Raw genomic sequence first — 19,304 nt, 5'->3', positions numbered from 1 at the left:
ATTTTCCCTCCTTACAAAGACACCAGTCAGATTGGATTAGGACCCACCCATATGACCTCTTGAATCTTAATTACCTCTTTGTAAAGTCCTGTCTCCAAATACAGTCACATTCTGAGTTTGTGGGGGTTAGGGCTTCAACATACGAATTTTCAAGGAGCACAATTCAGCCCAGGACACCCACCTACTGCTATATCATTTTGAATTTAACGTGCATTTCCTTGATTTACTAAGGAAAATGAGCATCTTTATATCCTCATTGGCCATTAATATAGGCTCTTCTGTAAAATACTTGTGCAAGTTCTTTACCCATTTTTCTACTGTGGTGTTTGCTTTTGAAAATAAAATGGTTATAAAGAGTTATTTATAAATCCTGAAAATTAATACTTTCTGGATTATTTATGTTGCAAATATCCTTTCCCATTTTGCAAGTTATCATTTCATTTTCTTTGAGGTGTCTAAACGAACACAACCAATCTTTAATGTACTATACTAATCAAGACTTTCATTTTATGGTTAGTACCCTTTGCGTCTTGCTTATGAAATTTTTTCCTAGCTCAAGGTCATGAAGATGTTCTTCTATGTTGTCTTTCAAAAGGTTTATAGATTTGTCTTTTATATTTAAGTCTCTACTCTATCTTAACTTGATTTTTATATATAGTATAAGACAATTTTTTTATAGGGATAATCAATTGCCTCAGCACCATTTATTGAAAAGTCCATCGTTTCCTCACCAGTCTGCAGCAGTAGGAATAATGATCACAATCCCATCTGCTTTCCTTCTTTCTGGAATTCCTCCTTGCAGTTAGAATAGCACTTGAATACAACGGTTATTAGTAATAGTATAACAGTAACATTATACCTAGTCATATGTAAGCCTTTCTAATAATATGTAATATTATAAGCTCTTAGAGGAGAGGATTCTGTCTTTCTTATATTTGTATCCTTCAGATAACAGAGCAAAGAGGCTAGACAGAGAAACAATGTAAAAGGAAGCCATGGAGACTTCTATTTCAACATGGTGAACTGAGTATATGTTTCAGTCTTCCACACCAACAAGTTTCTTGAATTGAATTAATCTGAATTACTTCTATAAAGCTTATAAAGAGAAGTCTCTCACATTCTAGTTCTAGAGTGATAGAATTTTATAATTGTGATATATGTGACATGTAATATTATGTTACAAAAATTGTTTCTTATGATGAGACTGAAGTGACATAATTTTTAAAGAAGGGTGACATAGGCAGAAATGTCTGTCTTTATGACCTCCTCCAAGTTTTAAGTGGGTTGAAAACCGTGGTCCAAAGCAACATTTATTTAAAAATTCTCTATCTTTTCTGATCTCATAGGAGTCTTTTATTCTTCTCTCTCAAATAAACTCTCATCTGCACCATTCTAGTCTCCTGCCACTATCCTGGTCTGCCATTTTCTCACTGTGCCTCTCAGCGCTGTCTGAGAAGGCTTAGGTCTCTACTACAAGTCTCCTTAAGACTTGTAGCTTCCTTCCACTTTCATTGATTTTCCCTTAATGATAAACCCAGGCATCCTGTTGGTTTTTTCCCTCCTTAGAGAGAAGAAGAAAGATGTGAGCTTACATATTAATTTTTATCCCATCAAGCTTAGAATGAGTATTTATAAGGTAAATTGGAGACATTTAAAACATTGACTTGTTTTTTTACTGAAAACATCTGCCTGTACAATATTCCTTTGTACTTTATCCAGGACAAACTTCACTTACTAAGAATCCCAGAGCTACATATTCTTTGTCTACATGATGACAGTGTCACTGACGTCTCTAGAACAGAGCTCCTTTGAATATGAGGGTTTTGACATTTATAGGACATTTTCTGGAAACAGAAGGAGTTTCTTAAAACTTCTCAGTAAAAAGACCTTTCATCACTGCCTCAGTTCCCTAATGTTTGGGCTCAAAACTTCACAGTGTTAGAATTGTTAACTGTACCACGAAAAGGAGACTTTTAACTCAGTAACCACCATTCCTGTTGTGCAAATAACAGAAACGTAACACACGAGAAAAGAACCAATAACAAAACATAAAGTAAACACGTAGAAATTAACACTGGATATTTCCTCTGATGTCTGCTTGGGTATATGGTACTGCATACATTTCCATAATAATCAATATTGTTTAAAAGTTGAGGTTTATCAGTAGACCTTTGACATTGGGCTATGGCTTCCCTCATCAGTCTGAACCCATCCTAATTTTTTATTTTTTTTAGAAATTTCTCATAGAATCAAAGACATTCCTTTTGTATTACTCCATCAAGTAAATTAGCAATCTAGGAAAATCCTTCATGCAGTCATTTGTTTTACTTATGTTTTCTTGGTGTGATTTTTAAAGCAATATAATCTGTTTTGAAAAATTCATCAGGATGATGAAAAGATTTCTCTAAAAAAGAGACTGACCGGTCCAACTACGGTCCGGAAAACGTAATTTCTAAGAAGCCTGAATAGTTCACAGATAACACAGACAGAAAGAACACCTGAGCCTGATGTTTCCTCTCCCTTTTGTGATCTTTCCTTAATTAACTTCTTCACAAGTATGTGCTGAAGAACTATCATGTTCACAGAACTTCAATTTTGTTGCTTTAAGTCACTGGAAACTGTTTTCTCTTTTGAACCTAACGCTCATGATGGTGAGGAGCTAATTCTGGGAGTCTTTAATTCCAAATGAGCATATACATAAGATTGAATCTCTATATTACTTTGCCCCCCTGCAAGAAAAGTCACTTTTAATACAGTTAATAAAAGAAGCCATTGGCAGCGTGGATACTGTGTTTCTCTGAGGAAATTCACTTTCCTCTTTTTCACATTTGTGCCTCAGAAACGGTTCGTCTGCTCCTTCATCTGTGGCTTAAAAGGACAGAAAAGAAGAAACTACTGGTGCTCTTGCATCTGTCTGTGTAGCAAGGGTGCTATAAGCTCCATGCGGCTGACCATCTCCCAGAAAACAGTGAGAAAATGACAGCCTCGGCGCCGAGGCCTGCTCTCCTGGCTAAAGCTGTTCTTTCTTAACTACATTCCTTTATGCTATCTGTCCAGTTGTCACAGCGATGTCTTACTGCTGTGTCAGACAGGTCAGCTGAATGGGGGCCTCCATGTATCTGTTTTAAAATATTTTTAGTTCCCATACTTTCAAAAACATCTAGTTAAGTTGCCTAAATAGCTTGGTCTTTCAAGCTCTTAAATCAGTTGCCATGGTAACAGATGTTCAAAGACAGGGGCCTACAATTTTATATTAAACTATGTTTTCCTCAACTTCCCACAAGCTTCACATTTATATGTTCTGTCTTGGGTAAAGCCCCCTAACTCCAAGCAAAATTCAATCTCCATTCCCCCTTTGTATTACATCTCTTTTTAAATAAAAGAAACTCCACATGGCACTCAAAAATCAGCCATAACAGAATGCGATTTCAAATCACTCTTGGTGTTTAATAAGACCTGAAAATATTGAAATAAATGTCATAGTAACTGAAAGGGGGAAAGGGGTGAAAGCATTAAGCTCTGTTGCCTCTTCTCCAACTACACTTCAGATAAAATTAAAACTACACAACTCCATTGACTGGTCATCTTGAAACAAAGAACAAAAGCTTAATCACATATCTAGACAGGGCAATTAAAGTCAAGACCACAGAAATCTAATTCTCCAAGCACATCCACGCATAATAACCACTATTGGAAATACTGTCTATACTGAAAAGCCTCTGTGTCTGTATAGAATCTGTACTTTTTAATTATGAGAAATTTCACATAAAGAAGACCTGGGGGGCAGGGGGAATCCAATAAACCATGGGAGGGGAACAAACCAGACTCTGAAACTGGTAGGTTTCTAGCCCCAGCTTGTAGAAAGAAAATAGACAGTACTACATTTCTAAGAACTCACTGCAAAACTGCTCTCTGAAAAGGCACGTGGCAAAGTAGCAAGGGTATGGTGGGTTGTGGAAGAGGGAAGACCTGGTTCAAATACCAGCTCTGCCTTTTATCAGATGTGTGACATTGGCACACTACCTATACTCTTTGAACCTCATCCCCTCGTTGGGATAAAAATATCTACCTGAAATCGATTTCCACTTAATCATTCAATGAGATCGCATATGGAAAACATGCAACTTAGCAAGGTCTTAGTAAATATTCAATTTTCTTTGTCTTCCCATCTCCATCAGGAATCCCCAAATTTGAAAGCAAGAAATCATCTTTTCTAGTGGCTCTTGAAGCCTCACTGTCCGGTTCCTTGGGTGGACCACAGGGGCCTCTGTAACCATTCCTTACCCAGGGTGCCAATACAGCTCAAGGGCAAATGCTTGTGGTTAGTAATGTCATCTTACCTAGTAGGACACTAGACAAGATAACCACAGGATCCCTCACATTTTAAGAGAACCGGTCTCTTTTTACACTTCCCAACAAAAAGATGAGAATACTTTCTGGGTTAGTTCAGATTCTCTGAGAAGCAGAAGCCAAGATGGATTAAACATGTAAGAAATCGATTAGGGGAAATACCTGTGGGAGAAAATGGGAAGGGACGAGTCTGAATCTGAGGAAAGAAGAGAGAAAAGGAAAGAAGGAAGGTTAGATGGAAGCTTCCTAGATTATGATGCAATCTAAGGATAGTGCATCTAGAACTTCGGGCAGCCAAGATCAGCCATTAAAAGAGTCCCTTGTAATGGGCTCTGCCAGAATGGGCTTCAGTATCCCTACCACTCTTAGACAGATCTAAGAGATAAATGCTCATGGCTGCCATAGTTTCCTAATTAGGTTTCACATTTTCTCCATCTATAGACAAAATTCTAAATTAAAACTTCGGTGTTTGCAAAGGAGTGCTTATCAATATAAAGCCAATTCCTAGTTAATAAGATCTTCCTATGAAGCAAGCTATGCAGAGAGCTGCTGGAGCCATTGCCACAATTAGAGGACACTGTCATGGCTGAGCCAACACCGACGTTGAGCACACTTATCCCCCAGGCTCTCCAGGTCCCTGCTGCTAGAAGCTTTCCTCCTCAGCGGCCTTGAGAGCTCCCTGCACCCTGAGCCTCCTCCCAGGTTTTACTCTTGCTGTCATCCCATCTTCCTAAAAAGTTCAGAACATAGTGTCTTAACTTATAAGGAGTATTCATCAACACTTACTGTGGTGTTTAATAAATCCCAAAAGCTCACTGGCTTCACACAATTGAAATTTATTTTTTTTGTATATCCAACAATTCATGTAGGTTTGTAACAGGCAGTCTTCAATACGATGAGTCAGGGACCTCCCCTTAGTCAACCCCTAGAGACTTGGAGACCTTCTCTTCCAGCCAGTGGACACACAAGAATAGAGTATAGGAATTCCTGGGGGAGATTTTCACGGGTCAAGCCTGGGCATGGAATCCATCACTGTGGCATGTATTTGTTGTGATGAACAAATTTGATGTACATCCCACTGCAAGGAACGCTGGGAAATGTAGTCTAGCTATGAACTCCAGAGTAAGAGTGGAAAGATTCGGTGAGTACCTTTCTATCTCTGTTAAGAAGGGCCCAGTGCTGTGACTTGGGGGCTGGGGTCTCGGGGTAACTGAGTTACTATCTACCTGTGCAATAGTTGCTGCCCCTTACTTCAAAAGGTTTCTGAGCTTGGCTTCAGAACCTGACCGCAAGACTGCATGCTGCCAGAGGACTCACCTTCAGGCACTTGGTAAAACTTTTCAGGTAGAAAATTTCTATGAGAAAATGTATTTTGAGTTATAAACAACCTATTTATAAACAGATTTTAGTAAGAAAATCCATCTGTAAATTGGGAATTAAATATATACATGTGAGCATAATGGTACATTTTAAATGTGAATTTGGATATAAGGTAATTGGCCATTGGTTCTCATCTTCCAACTAGCTTAAATTCTCATTTATTGAGTTGAGTGGATCAGAGGCATGTTAGGATGTGGCTATCTGTGATACATAGTCTGTTACAAACACCATTAAGTTGATCTATATTTCTGTGGTTTGGGGGACAGTACAGACCGGCTAAAATACTGTCTCCCACTAACTTCCAATGAAGCAACATGTTTTATGAGAATAAAAATTTTTGGACCCCATTTAATGCATTATGGTGAAATTTCATATTTTTATGCATACGCAAATATGCCATTTCAAACATATGCTTGGAGAGAATGCAAAGACTGCTGGCAATTTAGCCACTTTGCTCAGACAACAAACAATAGTATCTTTTTTTAAGCTACATCAGAGCTCCCTCTTACTTTGAAGATGACAAATGGCTCTTTATAATCTTGTAACAACATAATCCTACATTACATTGTCCATTTTAGAAGACAGACAATATCATGGGCTTACAAATTAAATCAGGAAATTTTGGGTCTGTTAAGAAGTTAAACAATAGATTCACGATTAGAGAAATATGCATAGACTGACTTCCAGATGCCCTTTGCATTTATAAAACATTTCCATAATACTTATAGACATGTGGACATAAATGATATCATATTTGCCACGTATACATTTATGCTCATGAAATTGGAACAGAGATACCAGAGTAGAAAGAGCTCTCATATAGGAGTCCAGAGACTTGAACTGTTGACTAAAGTCTTTATTTACTAGCTGTGTGACCTTGAACAAGTTACCTAACTTCTCTAGGCTTAAGTTTCCTCCTTGTAAAACTCAGATTTGGATTACATGACTTTGTCCACCTCTAGTATTCTACATGATAACTTTAATCTTTGTGAGTCTCCATTTCTGCCAACAGAAAAATGTCTATGAAACTAGCTACCTCTTTGCATCCTAGCGTTGTTTTTTAAGGATCAAAAGAAAAAGTATATGGAAAAGAGCTTTGGAAATTGCAAAGTGCTATAGAAATATGGGGGTGCCAAAAAATATATACACACAACTTGTATTCATCTTCTGTTATTGGTATATGTTGAATAGTACAATTTTAATACAGTGTTTTCCTTTCTTAAAATGTGTATACATTTTTTTGGCACTCTCTGTATAAGATGTTTTAAAGAAAAACAATCACATCCATAATGTCCAAATCTTTTGCATGTTTGCTTAGTCTGGACCCAAGCATAGATACAATGGAGTTTAAGATGCAGCTACGTTGATCCATCTAAACACCTTTTAGAAAGCTGAGAGCAATTTCCTCTTTTGACAGCTGTGGAAAATAGCCTAAAGTTTAGACAAAGAAACATTATTTACAACCAAAAAGTGAAGAATCCTCATAATATCACAATAGGTTGATGCTGGAGGCTGCCTTCGAACCAGAATGTCCCCTAAAACCCACACACAAAGCATGTGTATACAGAGACTAAAACTATAAGAAAGTAAACTTTTTCAGTAAAGGTCAGGTACGAAACACGTTATTTACTATGAGACAGTCAGACCTCTTAACTCCAAGGAGTAAAAACAGAAAAGGCAAAGAAAAACGGAGAAAGTTCAGGGCATCACCTTGATTTGAAAAATACCAGGGCTCTTTGCACATGAGTGAAAGCACTGTCAGTGTGATGGTTAAATGTTAAAGAAGAAATTATAGGGCCATTGCTCTGATTACTCACGAGAGCCCATGAGTGGAGAATGTCCCCAAAACAAATGCAGTCACACCTTGTGTTTCTTGCTTTCAGTGGTCCAGGCAATGTCCTGGGTGAGAATGTGATCGTGGCTAAGAGTTGGGCCTTTGGAGCTGCTCTTGGCAGGTTTATTCCTGGCTGTGTCTCTTGCCAGCTCTGTGAAATTAGGCAAAGGGCTTAACTGCTTTGAGCCTCAGTTTCCTCCTGTATTAAGGAAACTGCTTCTCAATTTCCAACTGTAAAAGGAGAATGATATATATTGAGGTCAATAAAGATTACATACACATATATACATAAAGGGCTTAGCACTGTGCCTGGCAAATAGTCAGTGCTGAGTGATTCGGTAGCTATTGTCTTGTTACCATCAGCCAGGATTATTGAGACGCATTGAGAAATGAAGGCTTCCTATGTCATACTCTGACCTTATCTTCTTCTAATTGTCCCTAATTCCCCTCAGTAAGTATTTCATAACTGTTAGTTGTAACTTATTAGTATATTATTAGGTCAATTTACTGGGACACAAGCACCCACTATTTAAGTGGAGAAGAATGGAATGGAATGCAATGCACAGGGACAGAACATAAAATAGAATAGACTAAAATAGAATAGCAAATATAATATCCAAGTATATCACATGTAATGAGATGAATATTGTTATGTGCAAGTTTTGAGGGCAGAGGTATGGGTGTGTGTTACTGAAATAGGATGAAAAAATGTAGTTCTTACTGTGGATGCCATCCAAACGCTTTCAAAGCCACAATCCTAAACCTTTTGATTTTGCCCTCTGGAATTTGTAGTCCCCTATAAACAAAATTCCCTGTAACTTCAAACTCTTTTCCACATGGTCCTCAATCTCTTACTATAACTCAATGGTTCAGAGTCTCCTGGAGAACTTTGTAGTGAGCAGCACCTAAGACAGTCCCTCATTATCAATCCTTCAGTCCTAGTATTTATACCTGGTGTAATACCTGCTCATGTGAGCAACTCACTTCTAATACATAGAATGCAGAAGTAATTGTTTATCACTTCTAAGATTAGGTTATAAAAAGAAAGACTGAGGCTTCCAACTTGTTTCTCTCTCTCTCTCTCTCTCTCTTTCCCTTCCTCCCTCCCTCCCTCCACCATCCACTGGGCAGAGCATTCCCTTCCATATCTTATCAGCACCCCACCACCACCACCACCACTCCTCCTAGCTCCATCTCCTCTCTATCTGGAAAGAAGCTTCCAGACAATCTTTTCCAAGATTCAATCTACTCTCTAATGATCAATTTGTGAAGCTTATTTCTAGGAAAGCCTTTAGAATTCAAAATCTCTTTTCTCTCTCAGATACCTGACTCTTGCAATTGAAAGCTGGTTGCCAAGGCCATTGTTTCTGAAATGCTATTTTTAAAATTCTAACTCAGTCTCAATGGGTAGAAGATGTAGAAAAACAAGAATTTTCAAAAAAACAAATAAATCATGTAACATTTTCAAAACATTACCCCATGTGGTAGATTGCATTATGGCCCCTGGGGTTGCCCTCTCCCTGTATCTGTGCCCCTGTGCCAGGGGACTGGGTAGCACCTCCCACACTGAATCTGGGCTCAGCCATGTGACTTGCTTTGGCCAATGGCATGCTAGCAAATGCAAACATAAGTACAGGCTTTAAGGGGTTGCACTATTAGACTTGCTCACACTTACCCTCTGTCATTACCGTGAGAATATGTCCAAGCTAGCCTGCTGAAAGCTAAAGGACACATGTGGCAGAGCCAAGTCACCTCAGTCTTCCCAATCAAGGTCATTCTACATAAGCCACAACCAACATCAGCCACAACATCAGCCACAACCAACCCCTTAGCCAAAAATCAGCAGAGCCGCCTAGCAGACTCACCGCTGACCACAAACATATGAGGGAGCCATGCTGAGATCAGCCAGGTCCAGACCACATTAGCTGAATCCCTCAAACATCTGAGCAAAATAAATATTTACTATTGTCAATTGTCTGTTACATATTGGATAAAATGATGTTGGAAAGTATTTTCCCCCTAAATGTACATCACTGATCAGATCCCATAGGTTTACTAGAATTTTATTGATAAAATCTAGTAGAATTTGTTATTTGCTAGAATTATAAGATATGCACAGATCTAATCATTATACAGATCTAATCATTATGTAACCATCCTATACTGCAGAATACAACAAATATCCATCATTACACTAATGGGGAGGGTGGGGCTGGACAGGGAGGTATCTGCTCACTGAAAGGGGATTTCTGCTAAATAATCTGATGGATATGAATCTCTGCACACAGTGCATTCCGAGACTGCTTCCCATCTCTGAATACAATTAGAGGAAGTCACTGAGCTCATCCCAAGTCAAGCACTCAGGATCATCATGGAGGGTTTCTCCCTATTCACTTCAAATACACTGGCTTGTGCTGGGCTGAGCAGTAAGCTTGCTCTGCCCTACTTCCCTCAGGAAGAGAAACTATGGGGTCTCTCATGACCACGGGGCAAAGACTGGATTGAGAAGGCATCTCTCAGAAAAGTACTCTTTGCTGCAACCAAGGGACCATGGACCTGCAGAACCCTGATGATAGAAAAACTACTGTATTAGCTCTTAGGCCACTGCATTTATTGGCCTCTGTTTTCAGAGCTCCATGTCAAGAGGGCTTAAACTCGACCACCCTATTTGGGTAGGTCTGGACTAAGATATTTTGAAACTGTCGGTATTAACAAGATCATGATGCCCACTGCCATATGCAATTTAAAATAATACATGCTTTTGAATGTATTATTCAAAATACAAAACTTCGTGTTCGTTGGAATCTAGCTATTCTGATTGCACACTTCTTGACAAAGCCAAAGCTTCCCTCTATAGTAGATTTTTTCTTGTTTATTTGGGGTGGGCAGTTGTTTTTCATGTCTACTTTATTGGTTTCCAAAGCACATATTTAGCCCTCCTGTTAGGTAATCTAACCATGTACAGATTAGAAAAGACCCCAGGAAAACTAGATTTTTGTTTTTTCTACCTGGACCTCAGACTGACATAAATGGTGTACCCATTTTTAAATGAAAACAACCTACACTAATGGCAAACTTTAATTAATAAATACAAAATAGATAAAGTTGCATACAATGTGCCTTGGAGAATAACTTATTTCTGAATGTGACTGCATTATAAGAACAAAGCTCTAATTGGTAATGTAAGTTCAGCCTATAAATGTTTATGTTGACTATTATTTGTTTTATATTTATAGTATTTATTGAAAAGAATCTGCAGACAAGTGAACCCACTATTATTATTTAATAAACTTGCTAACCACCCTTCTGAATTTACTTAGCCTGCTTTAAAATTTTAATTAGATGTAGTATTCAGACAAACATAAAATGCTAGCATTCCAAGAGGGGTTGATGTATAAAGTATAGTTTTCATCCTCATAAATGGGGACCAGCCCTTCTGAATCCCAAACTCAGCTTGTACACAGTTTCATAGGACTCACTGGGTTAAGAAAGGTATTTATTGTCCGAAGAACTATAAGCACTAGTTGCGTTCACAGAATAGTTAGGCGGTTTTATTAACCAGAAGAGTAAACTTCAGAATACAAACTGCATACAAATTCTAACCTGCATTTGTTTCCTGGATCAGACTTTTAAAGGCAAATTTCTCATTGTTCATAATTCAGGCCCTTTTACTCTTGACTAAGAGGCAATCTCTTCTGTTCTTGGTGTTTAACAGGAGGCAGCGACTTTGGAATTCCCTCCCATTTCAAGTGTCCATAGAACTGCTACTGCCATTTACAAGAGTCGTATAGAAGCCTGGATACAAAACAAATCCTATGGGAAAAATGGGTCTAATGAATTCACCCAAAGTGCAAATTACCTCCAGATTCAGTCTCCCCTTTTCTGCAGAACTAACAAGTGCATCTTAGGAGTTGGGACAAAAAAAAAAAAACCAACAGAAACAAAACAATGAAGTGAGTCTTTGAGAGAGGTTTGTGCTGATGATGACAGCATTTTCATGGTAATTTGTTAATGTTCTTGCAAAGCAGGGGTAATTTACTCCAGTAAAATCCAGCTAATAGCCTTGTAGATTGGAGGCCATCTTCTAGGAGGTCTCACGCAGGCCTCCAGGCTGTATAGTGCCTGCAGGCTCCCATAGCCACGCAAACATCCCTTGCCAAACTTGGTTCTGGCTGTACCACTGGAACCTCCTGGCCTGCATTCGCCACCTTCACAGTCTCAAAGCCAGTGCGCAGTGGGGGAAGACCAACTGGGGTTACAGGGAGCCCAGAGTTTGGGGAGGGGTGGGGCTGAAGGCATGGTGTTCATGAGATGTGGGTGGGGTCATCAACCTGACAGCTTTCTCTTTTGGGGGGCAGTCTATTAGGAACAAGACAAAGGAAAAATGATGTGTAAAAGACATCTATCAATACCATTCGTGTCCTTTTCTGATTATAAAAAAAATACACATTGATTACAGAGTTTGGAAACACAGAAAGACCCCAAAAGGGACAAAATCATCAATAATTCTATCTAGATGTCTTGATTCAGGTCCTTCCAGTTTTCCTCTATGCAGATTTTAATTACCTCATGTAACTTTATCACGTATGGAAACTTTTTTTGAAAATAGGATTCTGGTAGCTACATTATGCCATTATCTGTAAACACTGTAAGCTATGAAATCCACTTCCATTATTGCAAAACTAAATAACATTGTAGTGACCATCCTTGTTCAGAAATATTGGTCTCACTCTCTATTACCTTAAGACAGAGTCTCAGAAGGGATGAGTGGTATCAATGGATATGGACGTTTCAACATATTTGATTCATAAAATCGAGTCAAGTTTCTTTCCAGAAAAGCTGCAGCAATTAGACAGTATGTTCAGCAGCAGCAGAGGAGTCTCGTATTAATGCACTTTCACCAACATTGCGTTTTTCATCCGTACTAATGTGAGAGGCAAATTTATAAGCTGAAAGTCACCGTTTTAGCTTACAGATACAAAATGCATTCTGTATAGCTTGCTTTGCTCATAAAATTAACATATTTGACCCATTTGGAAAAACCATAGAATCATCACTCATTAGAAACTGAAAGTGACCTCAAACAGCATACACTATACCAAAGATGAAGTGGTTCACCCAGAACCATGTGATGCGTTAGTGATAAATTGGGAACTAAACCCAAAACTTCTTCTAATTCGCATCCCACTAGTCCTAAATAGAGATTTTTAGTAAAAAATAAAATCCACTTTAAAATCTGGAAAGAATGGATGAGGCTTTTAAACATCATTTGGTAAGTAAACATTTCCCCCACTAATTCTTCATGTCTTGACAACACTGTACTGAGCTGGGGGTCCTGCCACCCAGTAGTTCATCAACTCTCACCTTCTGCCTCTCAGAAAGGGTCCTTTTTGAAGAGAGAAGTCACGAAATGTAAATTTGTTTCAGAACTAACCAGAGCAAAGTGTCATTAGGAAGCTTATTCCGTTCTGAAGATATCACAGGTGACGATCTAAGGTCACATATAAATGACACCTCCTTGCCCCTCTGCATTTGCTCCCTAGTTGTCTGTGGCTAGTTTATGGTAAGAGCATGAAGATTACGGCCATAACTAAAGACTTTCCTTACTATCCCCTTCCACATTTAAAACCACCTTTTACTTTTTGCATTCAAGTCTCTTCTCTGTCTGCCCTGCTGTGGCTTTAGAACATAGCCACAAATTCTTCCTGATGAGAGAGGAGGGGTCTATGTCCCCCTAAACTCCCTTAATATGGACGGGCTGTGACTCTTTGATCAACAGAGTACGGGACAAGTGATGCCATGTGACTCACAAAGCTAAGTGGTTAAAAAGCTATGCAGCTTCCTCCTTCCCTGCTGTGAACACTTGTTCTTGGAGCTCTGAGCCATCAAACAAGACGTCTGACTACCCTGAGGCCACCATATGATGGGGAAGTCCATATCACATGGAGAGACCACAGGTAGATGCGTTGACTGACAGTTCCCGCTGAACCCAGCCCAGGTGCCAGACATGTGAGTGAAGAAATCTCCAGTTCCCAGCCATTTGAGGCAACCTTAGCCATCATGTCTTCTCAGCTGATGCCCCAGGCATTGTGGAGCAGAAGCAAGTCATCCCCACTGGGCCCTGGCTGAATTCCTGACTCACACATAATACAATGATTGTTGTTTCATACCTCTATATTCAGGGCATTTATTGTGCAACAATAAGGAGCTGGAATATCACCACCACCACCGACCCCCACCAACCCCCGCCCCAGCCGGTCTCACTGCATTACCTTGATAGTCTGAATGTTTGTGTTTCCCCCAAATTCCTGTTTAAATGCTAATGCCCAGTATTATGCTGTTAGGAAATGGGGCCTTGGAGAAGTGATTAGATCATGAGGGCACAGCACTCAGGAATGGGATGATTGCCCTTATAAAAGAGGCTCCAGAAAGATCCCTAGCTCCTTTCAGCATGTGAGGGCACAAAGAGAAGTCTGCAACAAGGAAGAAGACCCTCACCAGAACCCGGCTCTGCTGACACCCTGATCTTGGACTTCCAGCCTTCAGAACTGTGAGAAGTTAATTTCTATTTATAGGCCACCCAGTCTGTGGTATTTTGTTATAGCAGCTGAAAAGGTCTGAGACGATCATTCTCCACCTTTTCTTTTCCTTACTCAGCCCAGTTCCCCTACTTTTCTTTCAAAAATCTCTGAGGATTGGAACAGGGGCATTCATAACAATACTTAATATTAATTTTTGCATTGAAAAAAAAAGACTCGGAAGTCACCTAGAGCACATGAGAAGACCTATTATAGAAATAGACTTTCCGATTGACATTAAAATGTCTGAGGTCTTTTCTCTGCTCTTTTTTGGCATCCATTTCCTACCTCATTTTTTAATATCTATCCATATTTTAAACTTCAGGAATTTCCAGAAACTTACCAAACCCAATCAAGTAAACAGTTAACAGAGGTCAATTTCATTTAAAATAATAAATGAAATTTATTTGTTGAGTGCTAAGCACTTGACCCATATTCTCTTAGCATCTTGATGATATGAGGTAAATCTTATTAACCCACTTTACTGAAGGGGAAACTGGCTCAGAGAAGTAAAATAACACAGCTGCTAAATAAATGGTGGAGCTCAGATTTGAACTCAGTGTCATAGGAGCGCAAACCCAAGTCTTAAACCACTACACCAGTAGCTTTCAAGTCCTTTGGCCACATCAATGGAAAGAAATGTATCCTACAACCTGGCCAGTGAACACCCACACATATATAACTGAATTAAAAGTGTCAGGAAACAATGAATACTTTCCCATATACGCACATTAATTTTCAGTCTATTTCCTGTGTTTAAAATGTAGGTAGCAACCCATCAAACTGATTGCATAACCTGCTGTTAATTGACCACAACCCAAAAACTAAAAAAAAAAAAATATATCACTGCACTACCTTCTCCAATTTGACTTAAAATCTGGGAGGGCATTATGCCAAGACCTTTTTCTTCTTTTAACCTGTCACACCCCATAGGCTTAAAAATCAAATCTTTTATTTAATACAACTTTTTAAAAATTAGAAACAAGCCTTAAAAGTTCTATCCACCTCTCCTCTTTTTAACGTGAGACTATTTAATACAAAGCCCTATTTGGAAAACTTAACCAACAGTAACATTGATGCATCAGTGACATACTAGATAGAGTTGCTGGACAGGATGGACAGTATAGGAGAGATGGGCCTCCTGGTTTGCCTCTTTGCTCAAAGCTCTTCCAAGGAGAGCCAGCGCTCCCGCCACGTCCTACGGCACACGACACACTGCCGGCCCCTCATTGCTCTAGCTTTTTGGACCATCAGCAGACTAGAGAATCATGATGTGCTGTGGCATGAAGAAATTAGCTGGGCTGATGTCAGAAATTAGGATGAGAATGAGGAGATGACCAACAGAACTGGGAGAAGAGAAAGTGCATGGTCGTGAGGTAGTGCTGGGGCTAGAGAGGCCATGTTGACCGTGGACAAACCATAATGGTGAAGAAACTGAAGAGGCCACCTGACAGGAGAGGAGAAGGAAGATCACATTGACAGAAGCAGAGAGAGGCCCTGCAGGCACCAGACAGAGTCAAAGACAGGCTGGTCCCTCGCATGGCCGCAGGTGCTGCGGACTTTCCGGTTCCAATTTCAGTAGCATGTACGCTGAAGATAAAGATATCTCTTTCTTTCTGGATATGTGAAGAGCTTTTAATCCTTTGAAATCCAAAGGTCCAAAATATTACTACAGGGAAAATTCAAGAGAAATGCAGTGTGGGACAGCCACAGAGTCACTGAAAAGAGACAGAACTTCATAGAGAACTACTCTCACACTTTTGCCTTTTGGAATATTAAAAATATTCATTACAGTGCCTGTTATTTTAATAATACAGTACTTTATAGTCCGTAAACAAAAACTGATTACACACAGTCACCTGTAAAGTGGGGATAATAATTGTACCTGCTTCATGTTTTATTGTGGAGGTAGAATGAACAAACACGTGTAAAATCCTTAAACTAGGACTTCTCACATAGTAGATTCTCAATACATAAGACCTCATCCTGTAATAATACTGTGACATGGGTAAGTATTATAGAGCCATTTGATAGGTGAAGAAATGGTCACTCAGGGAGACTCCAGGCCATACTAAAGGTTACACAGCTAGTAAGTGGAAAGGAAGGTCGTGGAGCTTTGTGTCATCCACCTATTCATTCCACAGATATTTATGGAGTGCCTGGCTCACCCCAAACACAGTAAATGTGACAGATACAATTCCTATATCCACAACTCACAGCCAAATATTCCTTCCCTAAGTCTTATCATGTTTCTAGAATACGAGCATCAACCAGATAGTTGTTCATTTTTTTATGCCCTACAAATGCGATTAAATTAAGCCATAATGAAGAGCCGCAAGGCCAGAAAGGTATCATCTCCCGGGATCTTGAGAAATTAGAGTTGGTGTCTCCTCTGAGTCTGACCACAGCCTCCTGGGGTCACCCCACCATGGCACCGGGCACACTGTGTTGGAATTCTTGGATAATTATCTGTCTCATTGCCTAACCCCAAGGCTGTCAGCTCCCTCAGGACAGGGTCTATTCTTAAAGCAGTACAGAATAGGTGCTGAATAAATGTTGGTAGACTTTATTTGAATAAAAGGTGTTTGGGGTTTTTTTCTCATATCAGTGTAGATGCCTTGATTTTTCTTAATAATCAAGTTAGTCCAAGTTTTTAGTGTCATTGACAAGTTTTCATTCCTCAAGACTCTTTTTAAGTTTGTGTTTTTCCCTGCTATGGTAGTTTTTCAGTTTAAGAAGTACATAAAACTCAGTGGGACCTGAAGTAAGTGCTGGGAACAAAAGTGGTTTCCACCACGACTATCAGGGATGCATCAATACATTTCCTAAACCCTGAGCTCTCAGAAGACAAGGGACAGAAGAGAAAAGTAAGTGGAAGGATCGAGAAAAGAGAATGGAAGCGAAAGTGAGAAAGATGTTGGAAAACAATTCACACCCATTCAGACTTGACAGAGCAGAATTAAATCTACCAAAAGGAAAAACAGTACAGGGCTATTCTGTCCTACCTCCTTCCCACCAAATCAAGAAAATGTTTAGCTGATTTTTTATATATACATGTATATGTATATTCATATATGAAATGTAATATATATAATTATATATTTTATATAATTTTATATACATATTTTATATATTTATATATTTATATATTCTATATTATATATAATTATATATATTTATATGTTTATATATTCTATATTATATATAAATATATATTTATATGTTTATGTATACATAAATTATGTTATTTATTAATATAATACAATTTATTATTATTTATCATATGTATTAGAGAGAACAATAGAGACAGAGAAAAATTAAGAAAGATTAGTCAAAAATCAGTGTGGAACCCTTTGGAGTCTTTTATTAGAAGTAAAGAATTCTACAGAACTACAATAACTTTGCAAATGTAAAATCAGCCATGTTCCAAAAAATCTATCAACCAGAAATACAGTTCTCGCTTTTAATAAAGCCACTACTTTGGCTTAATTAAACCTTGCCCAAAGTGGATTCTTTTTCATTATTAATACATTTCATTAAAATTCAGAGTAGAGCAGTTTTGAGATCAAAACAGCTTTCCACCAAAGCCAGAGTTAACAAAGTGAATAGTGTTAAATTTTAGTGGATTTCATCTCCATGAAACTTGGGGGTATAGGAAGGTGGCTGGATCATTTTGAAACTTCATAGAAACTTCATAAACATCAAATATTAGGAGTTAGCCATAAATGGGTGAAGGTTTAGCAACCCTCAAGACAAACTTTCCAAAGTTAGTCTTCTCTCTCCTGGTTAACCTAAGTCAAAGGATTCTCTGGGGAATACAGTACATTTGAACTTTAGTGTGGCCTTTTTATTTGTATGTTTGTGTTTCAGCAAGCATCCTAGAATGGCAAATGCTTCCTTGTCGGTGGAACCATGTAGATTCAGAAAAAGCCATCTTCCATTGAGAAGACAATTGTTTTCTATAGAGACAAGAAACAAATGCCTATGACCTGGGTCACATCATCCCAGCAGGCTTTTGCTGCGGCTTCCTCTGAGCAAACACAACAAAGTCCAGAGCAGTCAATCCTGCCACCCCACACTGGGCCCCTGCAGTTGTGCTCTGCTATTTACCCTTCCTATTAATCTGTCAATGTTATAGTCAAACATGCAAAACAATATGGTGGGTGCATAGTTTGATTGGCCATTGCTAAGTAACTTGGGCCAAAGATGAAGAAATGGAACATCCAACCAACAAAATGTGAGGCCCAACCTAATTGTTAGAAAATGTTCAACAATACCAGTGCGTTTCAGGGTGGCTGTGATTTAACATCCCTCTCACCAGAAAAAAGTGGTCTCAATAAATGACATACTGTTCTAGAATCTAAATTCAGGTCATGTTGCTGCTATTGTCATGGTGGGATAGGACAGCCTGGGTGTTTTGTAGAGGAAGGTGTTTGATATAAGACGGTGTTCAAAATGTGACATCATCCTGATAATGAAGGGACTATTGAATTTAGTTTGGCACACAGGTGAGCCCCTAGATAACAACGGAAATATTCTTTGAGCTGAAAAGTCAGAGTCCTTGACTCAATGCTTTCTGAATGCCAAACAGTAGAGCTCCATAGTTGCAAAATGTAATCAAAACTCTCTAACATTTGGAGCAAATTTAGTAGCTCATTTCCTCACTTCACATTTCTCCTGCTCTGCTATCCCAGATGAGACCTCAGAATCCTTCTCAACACAAAACTCTAGGTAGCCATTTCTAATCCACTGGAATTAGCACAAAAAATGGAGCTTATTTGTTCTTCCAGCCCTGGAACCTCAAGTGAAAAAATTCATCACAATATAAGATAAATAGATGATCAACAACAGTTCAAAATACTTCCTGCTCGTATTACAAAGCATGCATTTCCCTGCTGTGTGTTTTCAGAAACCAGGCAGAATAGGAAGAGTAGGTGGTTGTTTATGAATCTTGGATGACAGGAGATAGTACATCAAAGTGAAAGAAAATATGGATATTGCAGTCAGGCTGACTTGGGATCAAATTCCCCCATTTAGTAGCTAATTACTAGCTACACAAACTCTGGCAAGTACTTCACTGCTCCAAGATAGGTTTGATCATCTGTAAAATGGAGAAAGTAAGACTGTATAATGTATGTCAGGACTTTTTAACTCCTATCCTT

General features: G+C 38.8%; 1 protein-coding gene across 1 annotated transcript in view; it reads right to left on the bottom strand.

Annotated features, from left to right (window-relative positions):
* Window positions 1-9,249, bottom strand: part of LOC308501823 (uncharacterized protein C12orf42) — a gene marked incomplete at both ends in the record, with an annotated part of 124,369 nt that extends 115,120 nt beyond the window's left edge. The window contains 2 exons of the mRNA XM_081058914.1: window positions 7,594-7,715; window positions 9,240-9,249. Coding sequence (XP_080915040.1) covers window positions 7,594-7,715; window positions 9,240-9,249 — 132 coding nt within the window. The remainder of the gene's footprint in view (window positions 1-7,593; window positions 7,716-9,239) is intronic.
* Between the last annotated feature and the right edge of the window lie 10,055 nt (window positions 9,250-19,304).

This window comes from Rhinolophus hipposideros, assembly GCF_964194185.1.
Source record: "Rhinolophus hipposideros genome assembly, chromosome: 9".
NCBI classification, from domain to species: domain Eukaryota; kingdom Metazoa; phylum Chordata; class Mammalia; order Chiroptera; family Rhinolophidae; genus Rhinolophus; species Rhinolophus hipposideros.
Note: the sequence above shows the minus strand (reverse complement) of the source record. Positions and strands in the feature narration are given on the sequence as shown.